Source organism: Oculina patagonica, chromosome 5, assembly GCF_052425735.1.
Source record: "Oculina patagonica isolate OP01 chromosome 5, crgOcupat, whole genome shotgun sequence".
NCBI classification, from domain to species: domain Eukaryota; kingdom Metazoa; phylum Cnidaria; class Anthozoa; order Scleractinia; family Oculinidae; genus Oculina; species Oculina patagonica.
In genome coordinates, this window is record NC_135762.1 from 2597942 (window position 1) to 2623249 (window position 25308).

The window sequence follows — 25308 nt, forward strand, 5'->3', positions numbered from 1 at the left end:
CACGATAATTTTTGCTAGTCTTCTCATGCAGTTCCCCGCAGATTCCCACCAAACATTGCTGGTCTTTCGAAACAGCGTTTCTTAGATCGAGATTTTGCTACTGACTTCTGTTCTAACTCTTAGCTAACTCTTCTTTCGGACAAAAAATTATTTAATGCTTTGTATAACGGCGTTAACAAGAATCAGGTGCAACTCATTAGCGTTTTGAAATAACCAAGTATTTCTTCATGTTTTCACTTCACAAAGCGTCCGTTAGCCTGACAGGTGCATTGGGTGCCCGCTTAACAAGTGCAAATAATAATACTGTGGGTTTTAAGAGAATTAATTACCTGACACGCCGTTGAATATCTTAGAGTATATTCTGAGCCTTCTATTGAAGACAAGTAATTATAGATCTTTTGAGTGAAATTTTATGAGCATGTCTGTAATCATCAGTAGGACCTTTTGTTATTAAGGTGTGAAGTGCTCGAAAAAAACTTTACACTGCTTAGCCAGTCCGAGGGCACGAAGAAACATTTTCACCTCGGAAAAGAATGCGTGATTCGTTCGTTGTAACAAAATCTCTGTGAATAAGAGATCGTTTACAGGGTTCATTAACGCAACATCCAATTTTCATCAACGGGGAATACTAATAACTCCGGCAGATTGACAGTTTACGATGACAAGTACAACTTTTGTAGGCTTTCTTAGCCGTTTGGTTGCGACTGGGGAATTTAAAACCTTACATGAGCATTTAACAACATTTTTCGACACAAGTTACCGGAACAGCTGCGAAGAAAACACCGCATTTTGTTGCGAGCTGATTGAGATACATGCTAAGCTACAAGGGCAGCTGTTTCACCTCTTGGAGCTGTGTTCGGCCGAAGGAGGGATTTACGGCGGGAGCGAAGCGCTGAAGAAACGACTTTTGCCATGGCTTCGCAATGGCTTTCTCACTGCAAGAATCAACCCGGAAGATGCAGAAGTCGTGAAGGAAAAATACGAGCAAATTGTGAAGAAGATGGACGAGGATTTAAGCGCCTCTAAAGTTGAAGCGGCCGAGCTGAGGATAAAGTAAGTCTGCTTTTACATACGCTGGTAGCATGTAGACTGTATATCACTAAAAAACAGATTTCCCTGTTTGTATTAAACATAGTACTTTATTTCCGCAAAACTGTGTTGTGGACAAAACTAACTCGCTGGGCGTCCGAGATAAATACAAAACAAATAAAACCGCGATAAGCCATAACCCAAACTTAAATAACATTGCTGCCATGAGAGGAATTAAAAAATACGCCGACTCTAGACCGTTAATATTGGCTCAAAGTATTTTCATAAGGGATGCAAATGTGCTTTGATAAATATTGCATGGTGACACTGAATAATCTTTTCTGTTTATTAAACTCGGTTAGATTAGCTGATGCAGAAGATGAGATGAGGGCTTTGCGCCGACAGCTAAAAGAAAATCAACAGGGAGACTATCAAGAAATCATCGAGTTAGGGAAAAAGTAAGTGTATGATGAAAATTATATAAATAAATATAGAAAATCATTTCAACTGACTCACATTTAATGACGCTGAAAGATGTCACGCTGGTGCACGGTTGGTCGCCTAGCAACATAGCCGCTATAGCACGTGCTGACTTGTGACAGGTGAGGAAAAAGAAGAAGCCTCGTTTCCGTTCCTTAAGACTTGGTAACGAGGTTGAAGTTTGATTTTTTTTTTTACAATAAATAAATTTGACTATTTTACTTTGAATATATATATTTCTTCTTACAATATCATAACATTGCTTGTCAAGCAAAGTGACAGGCCATGGCGAGAATAGCTATAGGGAAATTCATAAACAAGAGGAAATTAAATATTTGTTGTTTTACCAAACTCAGCGCGAACCAACGCTTAGAAACCGTTTGTGCAAATAACTAGTAAGTAAGAGAAGTAGTTGTATTTAAACTTTGTCGAGACTTGACCAGGAAACCGGAGATTTTTGCTCAACAATAAATCTGTTTATGTATTGAAAGGTTTTTTGTATGATGTTTAATAATTTTATCTATCTCTTTTGTAAAATGCTGCAATAAAACTAAGCAAAGGGAGTTGTATTTAGACTTTCTCGAGACTTATACAGAGGAGACGTTGCTTAACAATTAATTTGTTTACGTATTGAAACAGTTTTTGTATGATTTTGTCTGTCTCTTTTGTGAAATAAGGTTAACACATGCAAAGAATGAACTTGTGGCCAGGGAATGCCAGATAAAAGAGCTGACTAAAGAAACTCTTGAATTAAAGAGAGAAAACTCCGAACTGCATGGAAGGTAAACTTCACAAGGCTGTTTTTTTTTTTTTTGTGTTGGGGGAGTCTCAATGGGCTAATAGATAAACACGTCGCCTGTACAGTCGAACCTCAGTCTTCTTACGGATATCTCCATATTACGGACAGCTCACTTGGTCCCGGCAAAACAGACCAAAATTCATATAAACTCTACTTCTGTAATACGGACACCTAGAGGCGCGTTTACACGGCAGAGAAATCTGGGCACGGACCTGTCGCAAAAAAGGTCCGGACCACTTTTGTAGAGAAACGGTCAAATCAAAACGGGGCCATAGGCGCCTATGGCCCCATTTTGAATTCACTGTTTCTCTACAAAAATCGTCAGGTCCGGACCAATTTTTTGACGGGTCCGTACCCAATTTTCTCTATCGTGTAAACGCACCTATAGGCGCCTATGGCCCCATTTTGAATTCACTGTTTCTCTACAAAAAAGGTCGGGTCCGGACCGTTTTTTTTGTGACATGTCCGTGCCCAGATTTCTCTGCCGTGTAAACGCGCCTCTCTTCCTGTTCCTTTGGTGTCGACCGTATAAAGGGACAGTATCACGCGAAATCTTCTAAGTTTTTGTGTGAACTGTACAGAATAGCATTTAAACAACAAAAGAAAGGCATACATTTATTTTCCAAGATATAAATGAACCTTAATCGATGGTTTTAATGTGATTTTTTTTTTTCGAAAAACAATTCAAATTTGAAAACGTCGGCCCGACGTTTTCAAGTTTTTGGCTACTACGTTCCTATCATTCCGTGACCACACCAGTGTTAAACAATTTTCATGACTAGAAAAGTACATTTTAGCAATACTAGTAGCAATACTAGGACACTTAGGCCATCCCAATAAAATGTTTCGTTTCCCATCGCCCCGTCTCTTGTGATGGTGGGTCGGTCGGTCCTGCAAAAAAAAAAGAAAAGAATGAACAGTTGGAAGGGTTCTGGGTTCCAGAAAAGGCTGGGCTGCTAAGTAAGAAAGCCTAATTACAAAGTCAACTCGAAAACGTGGTCTTTTCGTTCGTTATTCCTTTAAAAATAACGTAGTATCGATGTTTATTAAAGACAAAGACATCACATCGTACCAATTTTTGTTAATAAAACGAGACCGTGTGCTTGTAAATTGAAGTACTTGCTTCTTTGACTAGTGAATCTGGAATTTTTTTTTTTTTTTACTTTTCGAAAAAAATGGGTCGGTCGGGCGATGGGAAACGAAACATTTTATTGGGAAGGCCTTAGTGGATTTCCGATTAATACCAACACCTTCATTGGATTTTCAGGTAGGCTAGCACAAATGTTTTGGTGATACTGTCCCTTTAAGAGGTCGCACTGTACTTACCCGAGGTCTGCGGAGGCCAGGCATTGGGTCTGTCCTTTATGTTCTTTAGTTCTTGGACATGCCCAGCCGGCAAAAAATGGGTACCAGCTTATTTTTCCCAGCTCAGTATTTCGGCTCATCCTCGGTGTAAGAACCTGTGAAACTCACCGGTAACGTAAAACAAAGAACGAACAAAACAACAAAGAGCGTCAAAAACAATATAGAGCAGGAAAACAAAAGCTCTTAAATGAAGAAAAATATCACAGGTTCTTACACCAAGGTAAACCCAGTATTTCACCAAAGATAGTTTATTTTTCGTACCAGAATAACTTGTTATTTATTTTATCTTTTTCCAGACTTCACAAGAAGATCTTGGATGCTGCAACAGAACCCGAACCTGTTCGTCTGGTAACCAAACCTTACACCAATGGAGTTGTCCCGTTCCAGTCCCGCTCTGCCAAACTAGTGGAGAGATTCACAGAGTTGTACAAGAACGACAGAGTGCAGACTATGAACTCTTTGAAGGGAATGCCTGATAATTCCACAGCTGAACGGCTTGTGTTTTTAATTGCTGAGGTAAGGCAAATCCGGCAACAGGGGTCTCCATTTGGTAGAAGAAGGAGGTGGCGAGCTCGAGATTTTTCAGTGTGTTGAATTTTAACTACATACTCGTGTTTTAACGCAGGAATGTTTCACAGTGAGCAAGCTGGAACAGCATAAGATGAGGTCCCGGATGAACCAGGCGTTACAATCCAGTCCTCAGGGGGGTCTGGAGGAGTCGGGCAGAGTAAACGAGTTGGTGGAGAATTACATGAAAAAGAACACAGAGCAGTATGATATTGAGACGTTAATTCCGGTAAGTAACATATACTAATTAGTAGTTGTGGTTGTTTAGAGCGGTTTTCAATTAAGTATCGAAAGTAATTCTCGTTTGCTTTGGTTTTGCGTTACTACGCTTAGTGATTGGCTCAAAAAACCGCGCCACTTTCTTAGCCAATCAGAAGTAAAACAAAAACCAATCCAATTGTAAAGACACCAAAAACATTATTTTTAAGAGAGTTTTAGAACATTTGCATTTTTAATTTTTTAGCATGTCTTAAGTATTTTTTTGTTTTTTTGTTTTTGTTTTATATACTATAATTCACATAATTAGTTCTTATATCATTTTAATACAATTTTATCTCGTTTTCATGTAAATATAAATCCTTAGATATTTTTTAAACTTTTACATCTGTAAATTTAGTTAGGATCGGGCAGGCGAAGAGCCACTCTGTGGATATACTGCCCGAAGTGCCATTATTATTATTATTATTATTATTATTATTATTATTATTATTATTATTATTATTATTATTATTATTATTATTATTATTACCAATCGTGATTCGCTCATTTCTTTTTCCCGCGCTTCGTGCCGGTTACATGTATTTGCTTCGAGTTTTCATTGGTTCACTGGATTGTCTGAATCCTTTGTGATTGGCCAAAGTGATTACCTTGGTTTTGGTTTTATGACACTCAGTTTAAAACTGCTCTAAAGGCATGGATTTCAACCGACGTGTAATTGTTTACGTCCGTTGACGTGCGTGAAAAAATTAGAGACAATGAATGAACGACTTGGGTACACGTTTACGCAAGTCGTTCATACATTGTCTCTAATTCCTTTCACGCACGTACAAAATTACGCGTCAGTGGAAATCCAGCATACTAGAGTCAGATTCAGATTAATTTACATGCCCATAAACAGTTCATAGGAGAATAAGACTAAGTATTTTGCTCTGCATGACGAAGGCTAACCTTCGAAACGCCAGCTTTTCAAATTCGCTACGCGTGACGGAAAATTTACCAGTTTATGGCTTATAAGCTTAGCTAAGTGTGAAGTTGTCCGCCGTCGAAACACAACAGTTACTATTTTTCTAGGACCAATCTTTTATATTTTCGTCTTGTCTTGTAACGTTGCAGGATGTTATCAAATCATTACATCGCAACTCTTCAATCGCACCCTACATGGCGTGTAACGAGAAATTGATTGTTCCCTTCACCCGGGAGGTGTTACGAGTGGCCTGGGCCATGGTAGCCCTGGATCCTCCTATAGACCTCCCCGCAGCACTGGAGGGTGACGTCATAAATGAAACACGCTACCGAAGAACTTACGACTCCGAGTTCAGTGCAACGACTATCCACTACTTTGTCTGGCCGGCTTTAATAAGGGATAGGAAAGTTGTTGCTAAGGGAGAGGTTGTTACCAGGAGAATATCGCCACAGAAAGCAAGAAAGGTATGAACGGAGAAGCGGAATCTGTCTTTTACTCGTGGAAATAATTGTTACGATTTTGAAAACTTGTAGTAAATTACAAACTGCTTGTGGATTTAGTGAAACAAAATACCTTGATCCAGAAATCGTACTCGTTTTGGGAAGGTATACGTGTAATGTTCTTCCTCAGGGAAACAGTCTAAATACTTAATAGTGATTACATTTACCTTATTTATTCGATTAAGCGCCACCCTATAGGTGGGAAAAGTTAATAAGCGCTCAGTCTCAAATAAGCGCCAACCCCGCCCCACTCCTCCAAAAAAATCTGAAGTGAACAAGGAGACTGTTGACCTTAGTGACAATTGGGTTGAATGTTGTTAAATTTGTACTACTAAAAGACTTTTTCGAAGACCGAGTTTTCTTAGTATTTCACAGAAACTTTTAATGAACAGTCTAAATTCTGCTTTAGTACATCTTCACGTTTTGTTCCGTTGCAAAATAAACTTACTACTAGCTGAAATGGTGAAAATTTAATAAGCGCCCACCTCGAATACGCGCCCAGGGCCGGGCGCTTTATCGAATACATACGGTATTCATCCTGCTTCTGTTTCCTTCGTAAGGCCATAACAAGCACACCGCGTCCAGGAAGCGCGGAACCATTTTCCCGCCCGTCGAGTTATGACCTTGGTTTTGGTTCTCTATCGTCTTCTTGGAGTGGTAAGAAAAGAGAATTTTATTCGTAACAGGACAAAATCTCCTTCTGGGTCTTAACCTCTGTTTCTAACTAGCTATAGCTATATACAACGTCGACTTAGTAAACTTAATCCGCATTATGTAACGAATACAGTCTCCTTTTTTTCATGAAGTCTCATTATTTGGGCTGAGACTGAACGGCTCAATTTTCGGACCGTTTGAGCCTGAAAACGTTGTTATATTATCCGCATTTTTTAGGTTTTTATTTTTAAATAGGGTAAGCTTATACATTGCGTGCGATAAATCGCTTCGAAACAGTTCTTTAGTTTTTGGCCTTTCTTAACCCCGACGTTCCTTTAGAAAAAGTTTCTTACTGGAAAAAAGATGGTAAAATTAGCAGAACCGTCAAAAGACCAAACGATATGGATTTTTTTTCACTACCAGCCGTTAGTAAAATTGAAGTATACCCCTAGATGTATGCTGATTATGCGGTCGTTAATTTGTCACCAGTAACGCTTTAATTAAATTTTGTTCAATTTAGATCAATCCAGTTACAAACAGCGTTTCAGTCCATAAAGTTCACAGGTTTTGAAGAACTAAAAGGTATGTTGACGAAAATCAACGTACGGTATATATCTAAATCTTCATCATTATAAGTCGGCATACCCAGACAAGACATTACGTTTACTCTAAAAGAAAAACAAATAGTCAGAGTAAGTTAATTATCTGTAGCCCTATCCATACACTTCTTGTTTTTGAAGAATACAAACGGTATTTAATAAACTATTTTGTTATTTGCAGAAACTATTCAAGATTGAAAGAGAAGAAAGCTGAAAGATTATAAAAGCAAGAAGTTTAAACATGATTCTTATTATAATGTATATTAATTAAAACATATCTTTTACTTCATTAAAAGCATTCTAGTTCCCTTGTGAAACTATGTTGTAAATGACTTTCCTTGGTTTACATATTTTGGTTATGGCATTAGAAGGCTGGTAAATATCTTAGAGTGCTGTGCACCGTACCATTCACTTGACAAAACTTTTAAATTGGTTATCGGTTTGAAATGTTTTGACAAACTTTCTGATGACTTTCTTTAAACTGGCGAATGAAAGTGTAACAACTGTGAGAGGCGTAGTTGTCAAGTTCCACATTCACACTCTCACAGCAGGGCCACAGCCAGAAAAATAATTATTACTACGGTACTAAGGTAATGACCATGGATTTGTTCTCTTTCTAGTTACCTCTCTCTAGGTACCTACCTTCCCCCTTCAAAAAAAAAACAACAACAACAAAGACGAAAAAAATTACTGAGTCAAGTGCCTTGGTTCACCTCAAAGCCGCTACGGCCCTGAACAGTAGTCAACTTTGCCTCCTTCACTTCAGTCTTGCATTTTGGGACGGGGGAGGGGCATTTTGATTTGCCAAAATAAACCAAGCCTTTGTCACTGAGCTGGCAATAATACGGTGCACAGCACTCTGAATTCGTTTTCAAATGAAGCCAGCACCTTGACACTTAAAACATGATAATGTTTTTAAGCTCTAAGGGTGCCTTCTAATTTCTGAGAGCTGTTTAATATCTGCCCCAAGATCAATACATCTTCATTTTATGATCAATGTTATAGTTAGACACCTCGATAAGATTCTTATCAGGATCTCTAAAGTAAACGGACAAAATTGGCCCCTGAGCACCAGTCCTCTGTACTGGTCCTTCCTCTATCTCTACTTCAAGACTCTTCAAGTGCGCAATGACACTTGAGATTGGCGTTTCAGTAATGAGGCAGATGTCGATAGAACCTGGTGTTGGATTTTCAGCTTTTGGCTCAAACTCTTTCCCCTTCTGATGCAAGTTAAATTTCTGCTTTCCAAAGGAGAGGGCTTTCCTACCGTGTCCAAATGTTATTTCATCCATGCCAAGTACTTGGGTATAGAATTTGACAGTGGACTCGATGCTTGCGACTGTCAGCACAATATGGTCAATATGCGAGATAGTAAACTGCTTGCACTGTTCAATTGGCTCTTGAGATTTGGAACTGTGACCTTTCAAAGAACAAAAACCAAATCCAAATTTTTGAGTAAGTGACTTGTGACCTGTTCCCACCTCACTCCCCCCTGGGGGGGACTTCCATATGTGGGCTATATACCGGTACTGTAGGTACATGTATGTGCCGTGGGATAGGGCATTGGTTTTGAGGTTCTCGGCCCTAAAATAGGATGTCATTTTTGCTCCTTTTAGCAATGACTTGTGTTCCCGGTCATCATCACTCTTTTTACCCTCGGATTTGAAGAGTAGCTTATACAGCTAATATCTCCGAGCATTTCACAGTAAGCACAGTACAAGGGGCAAAGACCAGACCACAACACCGGGAACTCCATGCCCTACTCTTTACGATGAGTGTGTGGGTTCTTTTACGTCCCCTACTGACCATAACACTGAAGATGCAGTGTGGTGTGATCCTTAGATAGGGTAAGGGTATACGTACCTAAATTTAATCAGCAAAAATAAATGCCCAGATAAACGAACAAAAGGTATCTTAAAACTGAACTTTTTGTTTAAGTATTAGTAAAGCAATTTTATAAAGATTTGCGATTTGCCATGAGTGGTTATACCGTTATTTGCGTTGTCACGGAATGCTTCTCCTCCCCTTGAATTGGGTGTCATTTTTCAGTTTTGCGCCTTAAAAACCACTCCCTCTCCATTTTTTCCTCTCTCTCTATTTCTTCCTAACTCCCCAAGTTGAACAAGAAATAACTTAAAAAAATGCTGCAGAAAGAGTTTCAGAGCTTCTAGATTTCAAAACATTTTTTAAGGGCATGCACTCAGAATCCCCCTAAAAACCATACAAAATCAAGCAAAACTACAAACGAATGCAAACGTCACACGAATTAGGCAATCTATCACATTACCATGTCCAAAAAACAGCAGGCTCATGCTAGGAAGCCCTAAAGGTAAAATAAGCCCGAAATGATTGCTCAAGATACCATAGAGAAATGACAAAGGATTGTACAAAAAAGGGCGTTAACAAAACCCAGATCGGATCGGATCGGACCGGATTATTAAAACTTGGATCGGATCCGACCGGATTGACAAAACCCGGATCGGATCCAAAAAAGTCGGATCACCGTAAATTCCTGCCAAAATCATCACGTGATAGCTCAAATCGAAGATGGCGAAAAAGGAAGTAAGTGGATGTTTGCTTTGTGCTAATATAAAATGAGCCAGGCCAACACGACTCCCGCTGGTTGCTGAATTGTGTTTGCTAACTCTGTGGCAGATCGTTAGGTTTATTGACTCTTGTTTGTTGAGAGATTCTTAATAGCCTTTTAAGGAATGTTGTTGTCTATATTGTGAATTGGTTCAGTGGATTTCTAACTGTCAACTAGAATCTCTGAAGTGGCGGTTAGTTCGTATGATAACGTTTTCTTACCACGGTTGCGAGGATCATCTAAGATCCGAGTCTTTTAAAGGCTACTGCAGTCTCTAAGCATTGCAAGCGATGATTTTTTTTGTTTTGTTTTTAAGCACCCCTTAGTTTGAGTGGTTGTGATTTGTGCTCTGGGAGCTATAAAACTTTTTTTTATCTGTTTTGTTGTGTTACTTGCATCCAACAAATAAATACTATGGCAGTTTGATCACTGCATTTCACGTCTCTAGGAGGCTGCAACAATGTCTCCTGGCAAATGTTTTATCTTAATTAAGCAAGACTCGAGTTTCGGTTTTTTCAGTGGACCTCATCAGTTGCTCCTATGTGAAAGTCTCATCAAATGATTTGAAATCAATCGATTTGCCGTTTTTGTACTTTTCTGCAGGATCGAAGATTCAAAGGTAAATATGAAATTTAATTGAAGTGCTTCGAGGGTTGTAAGAATGTGGGACAATTAGGTGTCGTATTTATTTATGAAGATAAGTCTTGAATGCGAAACACAACAGCAGTGAGAGAAATCACAGCAATCGTTGCACTTTTCTTATTCATATCCCCACTTCAATCTTTACCTTACACTCTAGGAATGGAAATCATTTCAGCAGGGTCAACACACAGCAAACATCCACTTACTTGCTTCTTTTGAGGTATCACGGGACGATTTTGGCGAGAATTTACAGTGATCCGACTTTTTTTGTATCTGATCCGGGTTATATCAATCCGGTCGGATCCGATCCGAGTTTTGATAATCCGGTCCGATCCGATCCGGTCTGATCCGATCCAGGTTTTGTAAACGCCCTACAAAAAAGGCCAGTGTAGCAGAGAAAACATTATCTTACTTTCAGGGATGGCGGAACATTTTTCCAACTGGGGGGGGGGGGGGGCTGATAGTGACTTGAAGTGGGGAGCTTAAGAGACTGGTCTCTTATTTCTTTATTTTTCAGTAAAAGTTGGGGGCTAAAGCCCCCCCCCCCCAGCCCCCCGGCTCTGCCGTCCCTGACTTTGCTAGGGGAAAGTTTCAAAAATTGGGAAATATTGCGCAGAAAAAGGGGACCAGAAACCGCAAACCAATTCACCCCATTCATCAGGGACGGCGGAGCATTTTTCCAAGTGGGGGGGCTGACTAGTGACTTGAAGTGGGGGGGGGGGGGGCTAAAAAGACTCTTCTCTTAGTAAGTCTTTATTTTTTCGGAAATTCTGGGGGGGCTTAAGCCCCCCCGGCTCCGTCGTCCCTGTTCATACATGTACATACCTTGAGAAACATATCTAAATTGAGTTCTTCCAAATGTATCTTTCATAAGTGTTTGAAAAACTTGACTCTATATGGAAAAAGGAAGAAAAGTTGCTCGAAAATGTTTCTATGGTTACAGTGAATGGATTTAGACCGATCACAGCGTTAATTAAACCGTGAAAAGACTTGACCAGACTGCTTTGCGCGCCGTCATTACAATTTTGGCATTTTGGACATTTCGAGCTTTGCACAAAGAGCTTTGTTGTCAAAAACCGCTTAAGCACGTGCAGACAAAGGAAATGAACCTAAAAATCAACTAATTACCTATGTATAAAATAACATACGAAGGTAAACTCACTTTTCTGATCAAATGCCATACTGAACCTTGATACAAGCGATGGAAGCCTCCAACATTCAACATCTTCCAGGCGTTCACGTCGTCTTCGTTCGGAACTAGTGGCCTGGAAACTAGTTAGTCGGTGAATCGGCAAATTTCTTTCGAACCGTCAGATGTTATATTCCTTGTATGCAGTTTATTATTCAGCAATTTTGCCATAAAAGCGGTTAAAATGAAAGAATTGTACAGTATACTAGTTTATTTAACGTTGTTAATTCTTCCAAACACACGGCGAACAAGCGGCAGCAATGTGGAGGAGACTTCTGAACGTTACAAAATTGAAGGCAAGATAACGATTCAAGGTTTCAAGCCAGCCGGTAAGTTACGATGCAGCTGATCTATTTAGTGTGGTGTTGTAGATCCTACAGCAAGACTTAGTGTAGTTCTTAAGTCTTTTATTTATCTCAGTTGTTTTGAGTGTTTACTCTAGCCTGACTTAGCATGGAAGAACTAAGCTGTGATGTAGTGTTTGTTTATTAAGCCAAATTGCATTTTTTCTGACTATAAGCTTAAATACCTTTCTTTGCCAAACACTGAGGCTGTACATGAAGGAACGATCTCCAATTTGTTCAAGACATATTAGTTAACATTTTGAACTAACTGAACTTGTAAAAAGTCAGAATGAAATCCTGTAACATGGTGCAAACATAAAGGGGATAATAAAAAGAGACCAATTTTCTGCGTTAAACGAGTGTGAGTACCCTTGGTAAGAATGGAGCTTGTAAGTGCCATTCCACATCCAACTACGGCTCGATTCCTGCTGCCTTCCCGGGTCCGGTCTTTGTTGACCGTGGGCTCATTTCCCGAAAAAGTGTCTGGAAATCAAGCCTAACATCCAACTTCTTAAAATCCGACCTCTGAGATCCCCCATTGGAGATCCGACATCCAACATTAATTTTAACATGTGACATTTGACATCTGCCCAACCGAATCTACATGTATATATAAGAGTCCTGGACCAGATATAGTTGTGGTTGTAGTGTTTGTCTGTGTACGTTACATGTATATGCATATTACCATTCTTACTAGAGTATATTGGCCGTTTTTATTACTAGAGATGCGTTACCCGTCTAGACGAGTTTCGGCAAAAATTTTGTTGTTCGTCTAGTTATGCGTCTCTAGTATCATAAAGACGGGCACAAGACGTGTTACGCGACTAGACGAGAACGGCAAAAATTTTATTGTTCGTCTGGTTATGCGTCTCTAGTATCATAAAGACGGGCACAAGACGTGTTACGCGACTAGACGAGCTTCCTTTCGTTATCCGTCTTTTAAGACGCATTTCGAAAAGTAGCTCGTCTAGATGGGTAACTCGTCTTATGCCCGTCTTTATACTGGAGACGCATAACCAGACGAGCAACAAAATTTTTGCCGAAGCTCGTCTAGACGGGTAACGCGTCTCTAGTAAAAAAATGGCCATTTCAAAGTTAAGACCTAGGTTTGGCAAGTTGGCCCAGGGTGAAATAAACAAAGTGTAGTTAATATACATGTATGACATTATTTAGGCAGCATGGTGGCCAAGTGGCTAGAGCCCTGGACTTAAAATCCGGAGGCCATGGGGACTTCAAAATTAATGTCGTTCTGACCAGTAGTTGGTGTTGCTCTTGGTATTCCTGAGGTGATCTCCTCGGCTACATTTTTAAATAACCAACTGGTCTGCCTCCTGCCAGTTGTGTGTTAAGATATTAATTTTGTTTCAGTATCTGTTTAATCCTATTCAGGTTTTTAGCCAGGTGGGAGTCCAGGAGTCCTATGGGCAGCTACTTTTCAGAGAAAATTAACATAAATACCGGAATACAGAGGTTTTTTTATAGCAAATTTGGAAAGTTAGGGGTCTTTAGATACCTTTGCACTTGTAACTGCAGAAAAACACCTTGCATTCTCCTCAGGCGCTCCTATGGGGACTCCCACTTTTTAAATTTTGGCTAAAAGCCTGGTCCTATTCAGGGAATGGTCAATTAAGATATTTATTTATTTTTTATTCAACTTCTCTTCAGACTGGATTTCGCAAACAAGAGTCCTTGTAGATGGTGGAAGTTATGTTGGGTTTCTCAAAACTGATGGTAGCTTCACTGTAAATGATGTTCCTGCTGGTTCTTATGTAGTTGAAGTTCTTACACCAAATAACATGTTTGAACCTGTCAGAGTTGATATCAGCGGCAGAGCAAAGGGTAAAATAAGAGCAAGAAAAGTGAATTTTCTTCAGAATTCAGCTGTTGTTACAGTTCCTTATCCTCTGAAGTTTAAAGCTAAAGAACCTGCACCTTTCTTTGAGAAGCGAGAGCAATGGAAAGTGACTGATATGCTTTTTAATCCTATGGTAAGTATGAGACTGTACTAGATGTTTGCCCATAATAATTATCAAAACAAATAGGCCATTTCAGAGTTACCCTTTGTCTCTGTTTCAAAATGAGTCTATGTGCGAAACCATTTAAGTGAAATTGAAGATGAGTTTGATTTGCATTCATCAACCGATAAGGTGTCTTCGTTCCAACCATGATCACCTGCGACTGCACAAACCAGTGTTTAAGACCAAGACTTACAGGGGGTGTGCATTTTCATCGTTGAATGCGCAAGAAATAAATTATTATTATTATTTAAATGGACCTGTAGGTGACACTCATTTTCATATTGATGTTTTTGCATGTGGACTCGTTTTGAAACAGAGGCAAAGGGTAACTCGGAAATGGCCTATTGTGCATCTGTCATTTTATGCATCTACATGAAGTAAGAGCAGAGCATAGGCTACTGTATCATTATCAGATGCCTTTAGTGCTTACTGGTAGTTTTTCTTCTGCATTGGGAGTCACGGTGGCCTGACGGTTAGTGCCCCAGACTCTGGATTGAGCAGTCCGGGCTCGAGCCCTAGCTAGGGCACTGCACTGTGGTCTTGGGCAAGACACTTAACTCTCACAGTGCCTTTCTCCAACAAGGTTTATAAATGGGCACCAAAGAATTTACTGCTTGGGGTAACCCTGCAATGGACTAGCATCCCATCTTGGGGGGGGGGGGGGGGGGGGGGAGTAGAAATACTCCTAGCCACCTCATGCCTGCAAAACCAGGATAGGCTCCAGCCTGATGAGCCACTTGGCTTGACAGCAGGCATTACCTGTACCTTTTCTTCTGTATGACCTTTTGCACCAAAAGGAGGATTATGTGTCGGTTTCTTGCATTAAAATGCCATTGAATGACTTAGAGACTTACAGTATGTACGTGATGGTGAAAATAAACTCTACTTAACTTTCAAAGTGATTGTTGCTGTTTGTTTAGGTTAAAAATCTTGCTTTGTCTGAACAGTGATACACAATTTTTTCATTCATAAGCACTGACTTAAAATAAAATCCGGGGATACATGATAACAGGGCTGCAAATTATTTTTTTCACTTGAAAGGACATATGTCCTACTAAGACACCATCTTGGTCGGGCAAAACAAAATTGAGGTCGGACAGATTTTTATTCATCGTTGGCGTAAAATGATTTACGATCCTAAAATTGTCCGGACATCATGTCCGACGACACTTGGCAGTTCGTCGGACATGAGCAAATTAATTTTTGGTTGGCCAATGTCCAATGACTGACTTTTATTTGCAGCCCTGTGACAGCTAGTGCATGTTGTTGTACATTGACATGTCCTAGGTTTTGCCAATTGATCTGTAAAGGAAACTTGTCTAGTTCTGATGCTTTAGTGGTTAAAAAAGCTTTGAAGCTAAAGTTATTTCTTCCATTTTCATTTTGCACAGGTGTTGATGATGGTGCTACCACTGCTTCTGCTGTTAGTTTTACCCAAACTAATAAATAGCCAAGATCCAGAAACACAAAAGGTAGGAGTTAGACAAAAGGTGACCGGTACATGTGTTACTGGCATTAAAAAGTTGGCAGAAAAAAAACAAATCTGGCCGACAAGAAGTGACTTCAGGAAAAAGTAAAGTGAAAATGAATTAGAGTGTTACATACTGTACAATACTGATAGCAATGCTGAAACTTCACTCTCACTGTGCATCTCTACACCCAGGGGTAAAATGGGTACCAGCAGTTTGTTACAGCCGTTTCAGTGCAGTATGTAGACCAGGGTTTTTCAAAACATCATTCAACTGTCGATCATTTGCCCAAGGCATTTGCGAAAGTGTCAATAAGTAATTTTGTGCCTGCACAAATTTGGTCAAACTTTATTTGGGAGACATAAACTTCAATTTCAAGCCTTCAGAGTTCTACGTTTGTCAAGTGGATGAAACTGTTGTGCCAGATGTTTACTGCTCGCTTAGCATGGAATTATTGTATCTTTTGTTTTTTATATGGTGTTTTATTCTGATGGTTAAACAAAGCAAAGCCATTTCTGATAACCTAACTGCACAAGGGTTCAGGCTGTGCCAGTTAAAAATTCTGTAAAGAGTTGTGGCCACGGAATGAAATTTTTTATCGCCAGTACATTGGGGCGATTGATCGACGGGCGAATGATGTTTTGAAAAACCTGGGTCTAAACACTGCACTGAAATCGGCTGTAAGGGCAACCTGACAAATGCGGGGTAACCTGTGATGGACTAACATCCTATTCAAACAGAGTTAGAATACTCCTAGTTGCTTCAATTGCTCCCCATATCTGGGATAAGCTCTGGTTTTGTGGGCCAGTTTGGCCTGAGTTGAATTTTACCTGCTAGAGCTCTGACCAGTTTTAATCCTTTCTTTTAGGAAATGCAATCGTCAATGAGCATGTTTAATCAGTCCAAAGATTTACCAGACATCTCAGACTGGTTTGCCAAGAACTTCTCTACTGGCAGCAAGAAAAAGACTACCAGTAAAACAGCACCAAAGAAAGCCGCAATAGGCTCAAGCCCAAGGAGACGTTGAGTTCTATCATAAATTATTGTGCAATAATCATTACTGTTTGTAAAAATGTAGCTGAACCGATATTAATTACTGGCAATTACTTGTAACAACCATGTGTTTGCAATTTACAACAAGAAAAAAATCAGGGTTTAAATTTGAGTTGAACTGGTGACCCTTCTATCACTGGTGTGATAAACCAACTGAGCTATATGAAGCCTTTCACTGTAAAAACATTTCTCCCAAAGGAAATTCATGGCTTTCAGTAGGACCTGGGTGCTCTGGCAGGATTCTGTCATGAATAACTGGCTAAAATTTATACAGCTCCACATTAAGGGGACATGAATGTTTTAAGCTTGTTATATTGCTCTCTGGTCGGTGTCTTTTCAACGGCCTATGTGTGTAAAAGTAGCGAGTGGAACTATGGACTTTCGGAACACACGGCTTTAGGGGGTGTATGCCAAGAAAATACAAGTGACAAGTGGGATATTCCATAGTATACCACGAGAAAGTGTTGTGTAACTATTTTATACCATGCCATAGAAAATACGCTTACTAAATTTCGTCGAGAATACAGTCGCAGCGCACTATGGGAAGGTTGGGTTGAATACTGTCGAATATACAACGGCTTTCCTGTATTCTGATTGGCTGTATTTTCTATGGCATGGTATAAATCTGTGTACATTATGGTTTCATACATGTAGCTTAGTTGGTATACAATGTAGCATGAAAATTGGTCTTGGGTTAAAATCCTGTTGAGGTTCTGATTTCTTTTCTTTTTTTTAGGCTTAAAAATTGCTTATGCAAATTGCAAACAATCATTATGCTTTATCATTCCATTCGCAGCTCATGTTTGATGTCATTTTTTACTTTCAATCAGCATTGTAAAGTTGTATGCTATCAGCCATCGTGTATGTACAGAGTGTGTCGAATTGATCCATAATTGTATTTATAACATACTTGAGTTTCTCAAGAACAAGAGACAGTATTATTAACCCTTTATAGCGGTTTTCACTTGAGTGTCGAAAGTAAATTACGTTTGCTTTGGTTTTGCATTGCTACGCTTAGTGATTGGCTCAAAAATCTCGCGCCACTTTCTCAGCCAATCAGAAGTAAAACCAAAACCAATCGTGACGCGCTCACGCATTTTCCCCGCGCTCGTGTCAGCTACATGTACTTGCTACGAATTTTGATTGGTTCACTGATTGCCTGTGTACTTTGTGATTGGCTAAAGTGATTACTTTGGTTTTAGATTTACGACACTCAATTGAAAACTGCTTTAATGCCCATGAGTGATAATGATTTCCTAATATCTTAATATTGTGAACACAGTGTCCACGGTACGCACACAGACAGGTAATGAAGATATGGGTAACCATCAACTGGGAGATATTGTCTTGATGCAATACCAAATTCTCGGAACTAACATTGAAAGAAATGTGTGAACTTGGTAAGGAGAATTGACATTTTGACCTTGGCGAATGGGACTGAAGGGATTAAGAGGAAATCCGCCAGGACTTCAAGTAGTTATTGGACAAAATTATGTACCAAAACTATTTACACCTGATTGCAAGCTTTTGTGTTACTGCTTCAAATATCTTATCGAAAGAAATCTTTTCTAGCAACACCAAACATCGAAAACAAATTTCGAAGTTCCACTGAATTCCCATGAATCGCTTAAAAGATGTGAGCTTTTGCCCATAGCTTGTGAACTTTGAATATCATTTTCTCAGACTCTGATAAGAAATTGTTGTACCAGAATTATTTCCACCTTATTGCAAACTTTTTTGTTACTGCTTCAAATATCTTATCAAAAGAAATCTTTTCTAACAACACCAAACATCGAAAACAAATTTCGAAGTTCCGCTGAATTCCACTAAATTGCTTAAGACGAATTTACAAAATGGCTACACGTGAGATTTTGCCTATACCTTGTGAACTTTGAAATTCATTTTCTCAGACTCTGATAAGAAATTGTTGTTGGTGTTATCACGGATAATTACTTACATCTTTACCTTTTATTAAGGGTAGGAAATAACGCAATAGGATTTAAATTATTCTGGTACTTGATATTTGTCCAACTGTAATAAATATTACTCGACTTCCTAGTGGATTCCGTCTTAACAGTTCACTTGTGTTTGTACAGGGCCTGGTTGTTCGATAGCAAATTAACATTAATACAGGATTTAAAGGGACAAAAATGCTGTGCTCTAAGAAAAATTACAAGGAGCCCAAAGGTTCCAAACTATGAGACCCAGGGTGCCCAGAATAAAGCTTATATGAAAGAAATAAGATTATCAGGTCGCCCAAAGACAAAAGTTAGTCGCCTGAGGCACCCGGACACCCTTAGAGCACAGCTCTGGACATGGTCAGCGTTCGTTTTGAAAAAAGTCCACCGTGGACTTTTTTCAAAACGAAGCTTCAGAAATCTGGTTCAATCTTCTCAGTGTTTCACTAAATGGGAAAAATTTAGAAAAAAAATAACACTGAGAAGATTGAAGTAGATTTCTGAAGGTTCTCTACGCATATTTTTGATTTCGGGTTAAGGTGGCCTTTTTTCAAAACGTGTAAACTAGTGTCCAGGTCAGCGCGGTCTGAACGCTGACTATGTCCCTTTAAAGTGGTAGTGTGACTTCTCCAACCAAGGCCACCCAAGCAAATTCTTTACAAATTGACCAATAGTGTTTGCATGTTAAAACAATAAAAACAGTAACAAATTAATTGCTTCTGTATTAGAGCGGTTCACTGAGTGTCGAAAGTAAATTGCGTTTGCTTTGGTTGCAACACGAGTGATTGGCTGAAAATCCGCGCCCCACAGCCCGGACCACATCGGACCGCCGCGCACCCCGCGCCGCCAGCAGTGCTAGTTGATTGGTTCACTTGGGGATGGCCGGGTTACTTTGGTTTGGTTTACGACACTCAATTGAAAACTGCTCTATGCAGCTGGTGTAGATCCATAATTTGTGGGATGTCTATATGTCAACATATAAGGTTTTCATTCCCTATTTTGCACAGATTTTGTCAGGTGGCCTAGGTTGGAGTAGTCGCACAGTAATGTTGAGGCTTTAGTTTTTTCTTGAATAAAAGAGTGGTTTTTAACTGCTTTGATTTTGTTGGGTTTAAGATTAGTTGACATCAAAGCCAAAGAAAAAAATATAACCAGAATACCTCACTCGCAAACTGACAAAACTGAGGTCACACTAACTAATGCTGCTTAATCTTGCTTTGAACAACCAGAGCCAGTACTGTTATGAAAATACATCATTGAAAGTTATGAGTGTTTTATAAAATGATATCTGAATTTTTGCTGTAATTTATCCATTGTGTCCTTGTAACAGTCATACAAATGTGCCGGACTGGAGCTAAAACTGAACATGCAGCTCGTTTTAATAAACTTTTAACAACTAATTACCTCTGTTTGTTCTGTTTCTTACCACAGACACCAGCCCCAAGCGATTGCGTTTTAAGCTCTCTTTACGCACTTCACATTTCTTCCCCACTGACTTCGTCCTGCCAGGCAGGTTATGCAAAACACAATTTATTTTTACTTTTGTACCCTCATATGCCTGTGTTCGGTGTAAACCGCTTATGTTTTATTTTGTACAAATGTACTTGAAGAGTGAACTAAATGTAAACCGTGCACATCAAAGACAATGTCTACTTCGGAAAGGCGGGGGGGGGGGGGGGGGTAGTATCTCTTTCGGTGGGAATGCTGTCTTGTAGGTCCCACAGTTTTAGGAAGAGGTGGTGCTAAGCAGATTAGTTATTTTTGTGGGGCCATGCTGGGGGTAATTTGGGAACCCCCCCGTGAATGTCGCAATGTCGTACCGAGAGGTTTAAAAAGATCTGGGTATGAGATTAGTGCAAGCGCTTTTTTGTACGTGAAAAAAGTTGTTTGTGCCAAGATTTCGAAAGATAATGGCCACTGTTTTCTCAGACGGTAACGGAAGACATCGCTGGGTTACAGAAGAAGAAAAAAATGTCAGCTGAAGCGATATTGCGAGCCACGGCGTGAAGGTGGAGCGGCCTTAGCGCCTTCCTCGCCGTCGCTTGATGCTTCATCATCAGTTGACGCCTCGTCTTCCAAGTTGTCAAACCCTTGGCATGGTTCGTCTTCATCTTCACTTTCCTCCTTGTTTTCCTCCTTGGAGAACAGCTCCTTTTTGATCATTTTCCATGTCAGCTTTTTGGTCTGGGCGCCCTTGTTCCAGTTGGTTCTATCGACCTCTGGTTCGTTGGATTCGTTTTGCTTAAGGTAGACAAACTCAGCAATAACTGACATAAGGAACGCAACTTGTTCCGTTTCTACCTCCACCCACTCAAAACGCAGCTCCTCTGTGAAGTAAATCTCGAAGTGAACACTGTCTCCCTGCGCCTGGGTCCAGCGCCGAATTTTTTGCCACGGAGCGAAAAAAGATGTTTTTTCTGTTGAAATTGATGTGCATTAAATCATTACGGGTATTTAATTATTATTGTATGAGATGAATTGAGATTGAGAGGGTATGGAAGCCTATGCCAAGGATTACATAGCTAGCATTCCTCAGAACAAAGGCAAAAGCAATATTCTGCAACACTTAATAATTTGTGAGATTGTTTTCGTTGCACTGTCAAATTATTGCGCCAGAAAACGAAAGAAAAACGCGAAAAGTTGATGTCGTGAAAGTTTAGTTTTAAACAAAATTATATCTTTCTCTTTTTAAAACCCACATGAGAAACTGTGGATTAAGGAACTCCAGGCTGAAATTTGGCCAAATAAACACCATTTACATAAGAACGAATTAACAGACACCTCTATAAGACGGACGCCTGGTTTTTGGTCCCATCCTTGCCGTTTTTCAGTCAGTATAAGTTCAAACCATTTCAGCTGTTGTCGAAAATCAGGGGGTCATATACCAGATATACATGGGCCGGTTGTTAAAGATGTTGTTGTTGGTGATTTTTTTTTTTTTTTTTTTTTTTTTTTTTTTTTTTTTTTTTTTTTTTTTTTTTTAAAAAATTTTTTAAATTAAAAAAAAAAAAAAATTTTTTTTTTTTTTTGTGGGTTCTCCCCCCCCTGAACAATATATAGCCGGAAACTGAAAATTTAAATGTTAAAAACAGAAAAAAGTTTTATTGCTTGTCTGAAAGTCATTTTCAATGTCTTAAAACATTGTTACAATCAACGAAAATATTATTTTTGAGGCTTGCGCAAACTTGATTATTAATGCATTTGCCTTTTGACTCTATTATTGGAATAAACGCCGAATCATGATGCAGCGTTTATTAATCTTTCTACCCAAATGTGCGGCGTTTATTCGAGGGCAGCATTAATTAATATTCCTGCCCAAATGCACGGCATGTATTCGAGGGCGGCGTTTAATCGAATAAATACGGTACGTGGGTTTTCACTGTAATATACTCACTTGATTTTATCAATAACCCTCTTCTATTGGCTGTCAGATCCACCTTCATTCCTTCTGTCAGTCGGACATCCTTCACCTTAACATCGTTCTGAACCGTGCAATCACTCAGGAAAACATAGCCATAACCAGGCATGGCCTGACACAATTCCACGTATTGTTTGTCGCAAGGAAAAGCAGGGTTTCTGTATTCCTTCATTAGTGGAATGTGCTCGGGTTTGGGTTTGAGTCTGCCGCATCTAATGTCCTCCATGCACTGCACGCAAATCAAACGCATGGCACCCGCGTCTGTCTTCAGGTACTTTTGCTCTCTCGGGATATCGAAAGACCAGCGTTGAATTGAAATCACGTAGCGGCAAGGAAGGTAGATCATTTCGTTATTTCCATATTTCTTCGTGGGGTTCTCGATACCGCGAAAGAGCCCGAAAAACGGCAGGCTGTTAGCACGAATTTCTAAAGTTTTGCCAACTATTTCAAGCAGATCTTCTGTGCGGATTTTCCCGCCATCAACTGTAACGCGAACTGCAGGCTGTGTGCCTTCAGGCAAGGTCCAAACGCAAATCTTGTCTTTTCTTGGGACTGGTTTCGATTTGGTAGCGGCCATGTTGTTTAGTACTTCTTCCTAGCTACTGTATCGCTATGCATTTCAATAATTTCGTTCTTCTTTGTCAAGACGAAGGAACGATAATGGAGTTTTAACCGCAATTAACACATCAAAAGATACACATTAGGCAAATATTTCTCTTCATTGCAGATGCCTTACGTGATTGGCGAAAAGTTTAGAATTACCTAAATTATAAATTAGATGATAATTTCTAATGTTTTGCCAAGAAAGTTACAGGGTAATTAATCATAATATTGTAGGTCTTTAGCACTCGTTATAGAAAGAAGATGAAGACAAATACAGACAAAACTAAGTGTTGTAGATTTTAAGATTGTTTGGAAAAGAACTGATGCTGACGTTTTCTCGTGTAAGAAAGACATAGTTTCCTGCGTCTTTAAATTAGACACACAAACACCATTTTTTAAAACGGAGAATTACAATTCCCTTTTAATGAAGTTGTGAATTCATTTGATTACATTACCTTACAGCGGTGAAATAGAGAACAAACAATTCCGCAATATTTATTTTAGTCAGAGCGTCGCTCGCAGCAAACGAAGGCGAGTAATTTCCTGTGGTCTAATCGCGTCTAACTATAGCGCGAAAAAAACTTCTCCGATAATCTCGTTCTGGTTCATTTTTTTAAAAAAAAGCAAACAAAATCCCGGACTGGATGTAGGCGTTTATTTGCTTCCTCGTCTGGTTTAACGGCACAGCAAAGAGCGCAGAGTTTGTTTGCAGGTATAATTTTGACTGCAGAAAGAATATACAAGCTCGTGTAGACTGCTCTGTTACTTTTTATGCTATACGATTATGAGATGCAGTGTAAGTGTTACTTACCTAGCTCATTTCCAGATGAAACGATTGGGTCACCAAATTGTTCTCGAACCCAGAGCTCTATAGCCCGAGGTTCTTTACTGCGCAGGACAAGAAGGCTCTGGGGAAACTCAGTACGGAGCCAAAATGTGGTTATGTTAGTTTCACAGCGCATGCTCCACAGCCCAAAACCAAAAATGGCGGCGCTAAAGAAAAGCTATAGACTTCGCTTTAGCTAAAGCTAGGCTTGAAAAAGCGTCATATGGATTGAAAAGAAAAGGTACTTAACAATAAGTGTTTGTCTCAAAAGCACTGTTTGATGCTTTTGTTGCTTTTGAACAGAACTATCTGCCCTATTTATACGAAAATCTTCATACTGTGTGTATCCCTTTTGTACTGATGATCCCAAAAGAACATCCTCTAACAAAGTTTCACCAAAAGATTTCGCAGCCGCTACCGATGACCACAAATTTTTGACACCACTTTTTTCTTCGCTCCAACCACCAGGTTTCAATTATTCGCGCGTCACAAATTGACCAATTAGAAACGTTTTCATTGTTTCAACCGAATACCCATAAGATTGGTGTTTTTAATTACAGCAGACTGACACAGGATTCCCCCAACAGATAAGATTCTCTGGGGTACAGGATGGTCACCAAATACTATATTTCCACGAATAATCGCCCTAGGGCAACCAAAAAGGCCAAGAAGATAGTAATTATTCGAGTAGGATAAAGTTGTTGGTATTGTCCAAAAACTGAAAAATAAATTTTCTGAGAATATTTCCTTCAAAGGGAGGGGCTGATTATTTGTGGGGGCGATAATCAAAAGTGGGTGGATTATTGGAGAAAATACGGTGTTTGGGTTAATGTTGCTATTGCAAGGAAGGCGACAGCTTAATTAAAAAAAAAAACGAAAACACACAAACAAAAAATTCGAAATAAGTTGCTGCGAAAATTAATGTGCTACGCGCAACATACTACACGCGATTGTCACGTAGTTATGGAATGCTGCAGACCATTCATTTATCAAAACTGGGCCGGTGTTATTAAACTAAACACTTGTAAATATTACTTGTCTTCCACGGTAAAATCCCATTTCACTCATCGTTTAATATCATATCTGTATAGTATTGGCAACCCTTAATTCAAATAAACTTTTAGCGATATTAAATAAAAGTAAATTTGGCGATTTCCGAATTTATAACAAATCGTGTTTCGTGCTGTACCTTACGTACTCAAAGTATACTTAGTTAATTGGAAAAATTGGAGAGGAGATTTTTTTAGAAGATAATAGGAATGTGCCCAGGTGCATTGAACTGGACTTTGATATCAGTTTTTTTTTTTATTGAATCAGATTTATTCTTGTAGTAAAAATAAACATTACGGTTATGCGGATTTTGATTAACAAAATGTAATGTCACAGTTTGGCCAACTGTATGTGTTTTAGTTTTGTTGTAATCGATAATAAGTTACGCTCTCCAGGGGTCGTCGTTTACATTGTAATGGTCTGTAGTTTCTTGAGTGAGCGCAACACGATTTTCTTTTTTTTTAATTATTGCTGCAAAACACACATATTACAATAAACAAATATTACAAATACAACATCTAAATTTTATACAAAAAGAGGAAAAACTACGATATAAATTATACAAATACTTAACATTCTTTCTCCACTACTTGTTCCAAAAAAAAAAGAAAAGAAAAAAAAAGATAAATTATAATATTTGAAAAGCAGCCCATTTTTCTCTTAAAAATTCCTTTTTTTTCCCATTACGTGCTATGTATAGTTCAATTTCATATTTTATTTGAACTTTAAAATTAAAAGCTTTAATATTTGGAATAGTTTGGTTCCTTCTACAATCCCATAGATAGAGTTTTGCGATAATGAGAAGATAGTTCAGTAAGGGGCATGTTCTTGTTATGATGCCTACAATTATGTCTTTTTTACTAAGAGAGACTCTCTCCTTTGTAATGGAAAAACACAATTTTGAACGACCAAACATAGTAATTAATGAGCTTTGATTTCGATAAACACAGTGTATGTTACCAAGACAGATTTGGA

General features: G+C 39.1%; 4 protein-coding genes and 1 long non-coding RNA gene across 6 annotated transcripts; 3 read left to right on the forward strand and 2 right to left on the reverse strand.

The window, feature by feature from the left end:
• Positions 1 to 452: 452 nt before the first annotated feature.
• LOC144654715 (mitochondria-eating protein-like) lies at positions 453 to 7494 on the forward strand. Its single transcript, XM_078514940.1, has 9 exons — positions 453 to 1053; positions 1392 to 1487; positions 2187 to 2291; positions 3970 to 4189; positions 4299 to 4469; positions 5573 to 5887; positions 6484 to 6580; positions 7098 to 7159; positions 7358 to 7494. The coding sequence occupies exons 1-8, from the start codon at positions 659 to 661 to the stop codon at positions 7130 to 7132; spliced, it is 1434 nt and encodes a 477-aa protein (XP_078371066.1). The 5' UTR covers positions 453 to 658; the 3' UTR covers positions 7133 to 7159; positions 7358 to 7494.
• Positions 5901 to 11653, reverse strand: LOC144654752 (glyoxalase domain-containing protein 5-like). Of its 2 annotated transcripts, XM_078514986.1 has the most exons (3): positions 11568 to 11653; positions 11231 to 11297; positions 5901 to 8596 (listed from the first exon to the last, which is right to left on the reverse strand). In XM_078514986.1, the coding sequence occupies exons 1-3, from the start codon at positions 11628 to 11630 to the stop codon at positions 8148 to 8150; spliced, it is 579 nt and encodes a 192-aa protein (XP_078371112.1). In that variant the 5' UTR covers positions 11631 to 11653; the 3' UTR covers positions 5901 to 8147. The 2 variants fall into 2 exon arrangements, with proteins under 2 accessions (XP_078371112.1, XP_078371113.1); XM_078514987.1 differs by lacking the exon at positions 11231 to 11297 and having other exon boundaries at positions 11568 to 11640.
• A 47-nt stretch (positions 11654 to 11700) lies between these two features.
• LOC144654750 (endoplasmic reticulum membrane protein complex subunit 7-like) lies at positions 11701 to 16811 on the forward strand. The gene is made up of 4 exons (XM_078514982.1): positions 11701 to 11923; positions 13604 to 13926; positions 15348 to 15428; positions 16294 to 16811. Exons 1-4 carry the CDS (start codon positions 11779 to 11781, stop codon positions 16450 to 16452), a joined length of 708 nt encoding a protein of 235 aa, XP_078371108.1. The 5' UTR covers positions 11701 to 11778; the 3' UTR covers positions 16453 to 16811.
• Positions 16812 to 16887: 76 nt separating this feature from the next.
• Positions 16888 to 19836, forward strand: LOC144654660 (uncharacterized). The gene is made up of 2 exons (XR_013570967.1): positions 16888 to 19168; positions 19372 to 19836. It is a non-coding gene; the product is annotated as an uncharacterized LOC144654660 (long non-coding RNA).
• Positions 19837 to 20242: 406 nt separating this feature from the next.
• Positions 20243 to 22811, reverse strand: LOC144654615 (uncharacterized). The gene is made up of 2 exons (XM_078514808.1): positions 21831 to 22811; positions 20243 to 20853 (listed from the first exon to the last, which is right to left on the reverse strand). Exons 1-2 carry the CDS (start codon positions 22429 to 22431, stop codon positions 20411 to 20413), a joined length of 1044 nt encoding a protein of 347 aa, XP_078370934.1. The 5' UTR covers positions 22432 to 22811; the 3' UTR covers positions 20243 to 20410.
• Between the last annotated feature and the right edge of the window lie 2497 nt (positions 22812 to 25308).

Excerpts from the sequence above, each read along its gene's own strand:
- LOC144654715 (XM_078514940.1), top strand. The coding sequence starts at position 659 with ATGACAAGTACAACTTTTGTAGGCTTTCTTAGCCGTTTGGTTGCGACT. Across the intron at positions 2,292-3,969 it reads AACTCCGAACTGCATGGAAG|ACTTCACAAGAAGATCTTGG; the intron begins GTAAACTTCACA and ends ATCTTTTTCCAG. Across the intron at positions 4,190-4,298 it reads TTGTGTTTTTAATTGCTGAG|GAATGTTTCACAGTGAGCAA; the intron begins GTAAGGCAAATC and ends GTTTTAACGCAG.
- LOC144654752 (XM_078514986.1), bottom strand. The coding sequence starts at position 11,630 with ATGTTGAATGTTGGAGGCTTCCATCGCTTGTATCAAGGTTCAGTATGG. Across the intron at positions 11,298-11,567 it reads TATGGCATTTGATCAGAAAA|AGTCAAGTTTTTCAAACACT; the intron begins GTGAGTTTACCT and ends TTTTCCATATAG. Across the intron at positions 8,597-11,230 it reads ATTTAGATATGTTTCTCAAG|GTCACAGTTCCAAATCTCAA; the intron begins GTATGTACATGT and ends GTTCTTTGAAAG.
- LOC144654615 (XM_078514808.1), bottom strand. The coding sequence starts at position 22,431 with ATGGCCGCTACCAAATCGAAACCAGTCCCAAGAAAAGACAAGATTTGC. Across the intron at positions 20,854-21,830 it reads AGGGTTATTGATAAAATCAA|AAAAAACATCTTTTTTCGCT; the intron begins GTGAGTATATTA and ends CAATTTCAACAG.
- LOC144654750 (XM_078514982.1), top strand. The coding sequence starts at position 11,779 with ATGAAAGAATTGTACAGTATACTAGTTTATTTAACGTTGTTAATTCTT. Across the intron at positions 11,924-13,603 it reads TCAAGGTTTCAAGCCAGCCG|ACTGGATTTCGCAAACAAGA; the intron begins GTAAGTTACGAT and ends ACTTCTCTTCAG. Across the intron at positions 15,429-16,293 it reads AAGATCCAGAAACACAAAAG|GAAATGCAATCGTCAATGAG; the intron begins GTAGGAGTTAGA and ends CCTTTCTTTTAG.